Here is an 8033-nt window from a genome sequence, read left to right as displayed (position 1 = left end):
AATATATATACATATAACCTTTATCTCTTAGAATTATGACCTTCCATTCTGAAATTCTGAAAAGCACCCAGTCTGCGAATCAATACTCTGAATTTTGAAAAGTTGAATGAAGCAACAAAAAAACTGTAAATGGCCTTAACAGCCAAAAGTTTGATGATAAAAAAAATTGTATGTTGGAAAAAGCTCAGAAATGTTGGAACTGGGAAACGGATTGAGCAAACCATGAAGGAGGCCGTGAACAAATCACAAAGACTAAATCCGCCTTCAAAGAATTCAAATGAGTCAGTGTATGTTGAAGTTATTATCGAATATCTTGCTCCTGACTCTAAACCCTTGCAGACAATATTCTTCATCATCCTTCGATCTTAGATATTCTAAAATATCATCATATCCTTTATTATAAATATCTTCGATATTTCTAAAGATATCTTAAGAACTATTATGATCCAAAATTATTTACTTCTTCGCGCTATAGGTGTTACATCATAAAAGAAACTATTTTAGTTTCTAAATTCTGAAACCTTCGAGTTTAAAATATGAATGTTTTTGAAGTAGTGTTGGGAACTAAAGCATGAGTTAGTATAATATAATGACACTTGATCAACATGATTATATTACAGTAAGTCATGCTGAGTTTCTAATGAGACGTGATGATTCACAGACCATAACGTCATCATGTGCCATGTTACATAACTTTTACATTCTACCTAATCTCCAAACATATCGAGAACATATCTTCCTGATAGTTCTATCTTTTCTTGTGACTTCTGGTAAATTGACAAGGCAGATCGTGCTATTACAATCTCTCTCTTAGAACATTAGTCATGTTCATTCGAAACTTCATACCTACGAATTCTCGACCATTATTCGCTTGACTTAAAGTAGGGGAGAGAAAACAAAAGTATGGAACTCCAAAATATAAAGGAAAAACATAAACGAAGGGAGTGGATTATAGTGAAATATCTGACAGAGCAATCAAGACAGATCATCGCATTTAACCAAAGAGGATTCTAATTTCCTTAATTATCGAAGAACCAAATCTTAATACGAAGATTTCCTCTAAATCCCTTAAATTCCGGAAATCAACCATGACTACGTCACCGGTTAAGACGAACTTGCATTTAATCATTTTCTTCTTTTGTGATAGCTTCACTCGTACTCTTCGAGTAGTCGAATTATCTTATCCATATTACTCAACAGTTATAAAACTCTATTTATCAGCTCATATTCGTCAAAAAAACATTCTTATTGTTAACCATGATGATCCCACTCTAATTTCGGGACGAAATTTCTTTAACGGGTAGGTACTGTGACGACCCAAAAATTTTCGACCAAATTTAAACTTAATCTTTGTATGATCTCGACACGATAAGCAAAGTCTGTATTATTGAGTCTCAAAAATTTTGAATTGTTTACATGGAAAACCTTCAACCTTGGACTGTTCCCGGCGATTCACGAACATTGTTTGTAAATAAATATAGTTATATAAATAAATGTAGGTATATATATATATAATAATAATAATAATTGAAAATAATAAAATATAATTTAAACATTAAAATTAAATATGTGAAATAAGATATAAAATAATTAAAATGAACTTATATAAAAATATGTGATTTCTATACATAATTATTACTATATATATATGTTAAAATGTATAAAAAATTTAATATTTAATATAAGTTTTATAATATACATTGTATAGTTATATTACATAATTAATAACATGTAATACTAATGTACTAAATTAATTATTAATATAATTGTTACAATAATATTGTTATTTCTTTCAATATTAATATCAATACTATTATCTATAGATAAGAAATTTGATATATATATAAAGTGATAGATTATTATTATTAATCTTATTATTATCATTAATAATAAGTATTATTATAATTAGTATTATTATAAGTAATATTATTAGTATCATTAATAATATTATTATATTCATTTTTATTGTTATTATCATATGTATTAATGATCAATAATTATTAAATTTATTAAAATCATTATTTTTGTTATTATTAATAACATCATATTATTATTATTATTATTATAATTATTATTATTATTATAATTATTATAATAATAATAATAATAATAATAATAATAATAATAATAATAATAATAATAATTATTATTATTATTATTATTATTATTATTATTATTACTTTTATCATTATTAATGTTAATATTAGTATTATTAATTATTTTTATCGTTAATAATATTAGTATTTCTATTATTATTATTATTAGTATTAGTATCATTATCATAATTAATATTTAATATTAATGTTTGTATAATAAATATTATTATGTTTCCTTATATATTTAATATATATATATACATATATATATATATATATATATACATATATATATATATACATATATATATATATATATATATATATATATATATACATATATAGTAAATATATAAAGTTATACAAATGCATATATAAATTTCAGTTAGATATATATAAACAAATATATATATAAATAGATTTATAAATAGATTTATAAAATCAATATATATATATATATATATATATATATATATATATATATATATATATATATATATATATATATATATATATATATATATAATACACAGTTATTTATAAATATACTACAGTTATATACCTATATACACAGATGATACATATTCTGTTATACATCACAATCACATTTAAAATATTTATCTGATATGAAAATCTTTGAATTGTACGAATAAATTAGAAAATTATATATTTGTTCTTAATTTCTTCATCTTCTGTTTCAAATTGTACTAATGGTCGATTGAATCAAGCTACAAAATAAAAAAACTAATTGTTCCATTACACGGCAATTATTTCTATTAATCTCTATTTAATACTCTGTAAATACAATACGAATTGAAATCAGAAAAATCAAATCAAAGTTCAAGAAAACAGTCCCGGTACCCTACTCTTCAATTTTTTTTGTTGCCAAACATCGAATTTGAGATTTATTTTAATATCTATTAATGCAGTTTTGCTAAGAATGTACTAAATGATCTTTCTGCAAAAATTCATTTTTCAATTCATCAATTTGAGTTTCAATTTTGAAGTCAAAATGTTATTTTAAAAAGTCAAACGATTGATCTTTGATAAAATTCGTGATACCTATTACAATTAAAGTTAAATTGATGATTTAGGAAGTTTATAATAAGGATTTAGAACCTTTTTCATGTAGGAATTATGAGCTAAAACGTTTTTAAATTCAAAATCACCATTTGAGTTGTTCTTGGTCATCACGTTCAATAGGTTTCTTTTTATTTTTAGTTTTTCGATTAACTGATCAAGTGTATCCATTTCAATTCGTTTCTGTCTTCAATAATAAACTTAATTCCAGTATTTGATTTGCTTGATTCTTTGGTTGAGTGAATGTCGTGAGATGAAGAAGAAAAAGGGAGAAGAATAATACGGTTTATATTTAATTTAAGAAGGTTTAATTACAGAAAAATTGAAATGGTGTGATGGTTAAGTGTGTTTGAGGGTGAGCGGGAGGTCTCGGGTTCGGGCCCGGGCAGAGGAACTATATTTTTTTAGGGCTATTCTTGAGATGTATAATTTTTATTACTATATTTATTATTTCATTATTATTATTATTATTATTATTATTATTATTATTATTATTATTATTATTATTATTATTATTATTATTATTATTATTATTATTATTATTATTATTATTATTATTATTATTGTTATTATTATTACTATTAATTAAATTATTAGTATTATTATTGTTATCGTTATTATGCTAAGTATTGTTATTATTAACATTAAAGATTATGATTATGATTAACATAAATATAACTTTTATTATTATTATCATAAGAATTAGTAGTATCCTTATAATTAAAACCAATATTGTTATTATCATTATTAGCATTATTATGAAAAGTAGCATTTTAATAAAAGTATTATTTTTATTAAAAACTATTGTTATCAATATTATTAAAAATACCATTTTTAGTAAAATTGTCATGTTTATCACTATTAGGATTAGTATTATTATCATTATTATTATTATTAGTATTATTTTTAGAGACATTATTATTATTATTATTATTATTATTATTATTATCACTATTATTACTATTATTACTATAATTAATATTATTACCAGTATCATTATAATTAATATTACCATTATAATCAAATACAACCTTTGTTACTATTATTGATATAAAATATACTTATAATAATATTACATATAAGTATGTATTAATCATATTAACATTTTTAACAAATTAGGTATTATATATATATATATATATATATATATATATATATATATATATATTAATCATTTTAAATATATACACAGATTAAATATACATATAATACATAATTTAAGATATAATATATAAATTCGTTCGATTACAATTATATGTGTTAATATATATAACTGATATAGGTTCGTGAATTCGAGGCCAACCTTGCACTTGTTCAATGCCATTATATGCATATTTACTACGAAATACAATATAGTGAGTTCATTTGATTCCCTTTTTCTCTTTACATTTTTGGAACTAAGAATACACGCGTTGTTTTTATAAATGTGTTATTAAATGCTTTTGAGATATATTTTGAACTGAGAATACATGAACTGTTTTTTATAAATGATTGATGAAATAGACACAAGTATTCAAAACTACATTCTATGATAGAATTATTTGGATTCAGAGGTTTGATTTCTATAAGATTGTATTATCGACCATCGGTGAGATGATTTTGCATTGCACGATGCATTAGCTACCGAAATGGTTCGATTTAGTAGTTAGTAATGGTGAGATAATTTTGCATTGCACGACGCATTAGCTACCGTTTTAGCTACCCTCGGTGAGATGATTTTGCATTGCACGACGCATTAGCTACCATTGTAAAATTATTTACGGTGAGATGATTTTGCATTGCACGACTCATTAGCTACCGTTATTGAAATTATATAAAAATAAATTTATTACATATATCATAACTATATTAATATTACATACTATTATTTTTAAAACAAAATGTTATTATTATTTAAGTTACATATAATATATAAATATATTTTAAATATAATCATATATATAAATTTTAATACATTATATATATTTTAATTAAAATACTCTAATAAGAATCTGATATCTAAATATTAATTAATTATTCAAAATATATAGAATAGTTATAATTAAACTACTTATTAAAATAACATATAAATTATTAAGATAACAAGTATATTAATATTAATAAATAAACTTGTTTGAATATTATTACATGTTTTAATATATATAACTAATATAGGTTCGTGAATCCGAGGCCAACCCTGCATTGTTCAGTTCAGTCGTATGCATATTTTTACTACAAAATATCGTATCTTGAGTTTCATTTGCTCCCTTTTTAAATGCTTTTGCAATATATATTTTGGGCTGAGAATACATGCGCTGTTTTATAAATGTTTGACTAAATAGACACAAGTACTCAAAACTACATTCTATGGTTGGATTATTAGACCGAATATCGCCCCTTTTAGCTTGGTAGCCTAAGAATTAGTGTTTATTATAATTGCCACTAATTGACGCGAATCCTAAAGATAGATCTATTGGGCCCAACAAGCCCCACTCGGGTTACGGATGCTTTAGTACTTCGATTTATCATATCCGATGAGAGTCCCGGAATGATGGGGATATTCTATATGCATCTTGTTAAGGTCGGTTACCAGGTGTTCGCCATATGAATGATTTTTATGCAGATTGTGAAATGCCTGTATGATGTTTATAAAAACGAAAATCTTGTGGTCTATTAAAATTATTGAAATCAACGTTTATGATAAACCTATGAACTCACCAACCTTTTGGTTGACACTTTTAAGCATGTTTATTCTCAGGTATGAAAGAAATCTTCCGCTGTGCATTTGCTCATTTTAAAGATATTACGTGGAGTCGTTCATGGCATATTTCAAAAGACGTTGCATTCAAATCATTTGAGTTCAAAAAGATTGTTAATAGATAAATGACAGTTTAGTCAATTATATTTGGAAAACATGATAATATCATTGGTATGCATATTTGTAAACTTTCGTTGGAATGAAAGTTTGTTCTTTAAAAGAATGCAATGTTTGTAAAATGTATCATATAGAGGTCAGTACCTCGCGATGGGACCAGATGTTGATGTATTCATCCAGGTGGATTTGGACAAGTTATCACAACTAGTTTATTTTGATTTGAGTTACATGCGGTGTCATGACAAAAACGTAGATATCTAGACTACGCGTGAGCATGTTCGAGATGTTTATACGGTAAAACCGGACCATCAATGATATGGTCGGACACCCTCATCATCCGAGAAGGTTCTTCGAGGGGTATCCTCCTACCAACGAAAGCTAGAAGGTATTTCTTCTGGCGGTAGGTCTGAAATATGCCAAAAAACTTTTGATTGTGTTTGTGTCATATTCAGAGTCGTTACAGTGTATAAATATATAAAATGAAACTTTATTGATGACTTATACATAGAAATAATTTGAGTACATAAGTGTGCTGTATTGCTGCTATCCGGGTGGGTGATCAGTCCTCCCGGTTGTAGACAAGTTACACATGGTATTTCTTTAAATGGAAAGCATGTCAAGGGCGTTGTATCGAAATTCCATCTGGTGTTTCGAAGTGGCATGCGCCGTAGTCAGTTATGCCGACTACCTTGTAAGATCCTTCCCATCGTGGGCCCAATTTTCTGACATCTTGCTGTCGGCTGGCCTCATTGCTTCGTAACACTAAGTTGTTTAGCTGAAAGTTCAGTGGTTTGACTTTTTTGTCATATTGGTTTGCAATTTTTTGCTTCTTTTCGGGTTGCCAGATATGTGCTATTGTCCGCCGTTCTTCGAGAGCATCCAAGTTTTCTCGTAATGCTTCGTCATTTTGTTGTTCATCGAATGTTATTATTCGGTTGGTTGGGACAAGCACTTCAGCCGAGATAACCGCTCCAGTTTCGTATACTAGATTGAAGGGTGTTTTGTTTATCCTATCTTTTGGTGTTGTCCTGTGTGCCTATAGTACATGTTGGAGTTCGTCAACCCAGACTTTTCAGTTTTTACCTAGTCTTGCCTTAATTCTGGCAACGATGTCCCTATTAGTGACTTCAACTTGCCCGTTAGCCTGAGGATATGCCACAGAGGTGAACGACTGCTGTATATCCATGTCTACGCACCAATCTTTAAAAGGACTGTTTCATGACCCGTCCTAATCCCTCCGGACGAATACATTACATTTGGTTACATCGCGAGGTACTTGACCTCTATATGATACATTTTACAAACATTGCATTCGTTTTTAAAAGATAAACTTTCATTACATCGAAAGTTGACGGCATGCATACCATTTCATATTATATCCAACTATAATTGACTTAATAATAATCTTGAAGAACTCGATGACTCGAATGCAACGTCTTTTGAAATGTGTCATGAATGACTCCAAGTAATATCTCTAATATGAGCAAATGCACATCGAAAGATTTCTTTCATACCTGAGAATAAACATGTTTTTAAGTGTCAACCAAAAGGTTGGTGAGTTCATTAGTTTATCAAAAACATTCATTTCCATCATTTTAATAGACCACAAGAATTTCATTTCCAGTTCTCATAAATATACGTCCCATGCATAGAGACAAAAATCATTCATATGGTGAACACCTGGTAACCGACATTAACAAGATGCATATAAGAATATCCCCTATCATTCCGGGACATCCATCGGACATGATAAAACAACATCGAAGTACTAAAGCATCTGCTACAACGGATGGGGTTTGTTAGGCCCAATAGATCTATCTTTAGGATTCGCGTCAATTAGTAGATCGGTTTACTAATTCTTAGGCTACCAAGCAAAAGGGGCATATTCGGCTTCGATCATTCAACCATATAATGTAGTTTCGATTACTTGTGTCTATTTCGTAAAACATTTATAAAAGCGCATGTATTCTCAGTCCCAAAAATATATATTGCAAAAGCATTTA

At 27.1% G+C, this 8033-nt stretch overlaps 1 protein-coding gene across 1 annotated transcript; it reads right to left on the bottom strand.

Moving 5' to 3' along the window:
* Positions 1 to 6646: 6646 nt before the first annotated feature.
* On the bottom strand, positions 6647 to 7216 carry LOC139900744 (uncharacterized). Its single transcript, XM_071883502.1, has 2 exons — positions 7124 to 7216; positions 6647 to 7066 (listed from the first exon to the last, which is right to left on the bottom strand). Exons 1-2 carry the CDS (start codon positions 7214 to 7216, stop codon positions 6647 to 6649), a joined length of 513 nt encoding a protein of 170 aa, XP_071739603.1.
* Between the last annotated feature and the right edge of the window lie 817 nt (positions 7217 to 8033).

This window comes from Rutidosis leptorrhynchoides, chromosome 3 (assembly GCF_046630445.1).
Source record: "Rutidosis leptorrhynchoides isolate AG116_Rl617_1_P2 chromosome 3, CSIRO_AGI_Rlap_v1, whole genome shotgun sequence".
In the NCBI taxonomy this organism is placed as follows: Eukaryota; Viridiplantae; Streptophyta; class Magnoliopsida; order Asterales; family Asteraceae; genus Rutidosis; species Rutidosis leptorrhynchoides.
This window is presented reverse-complemented; position numbering and strand designations above follow the sequence as displayed.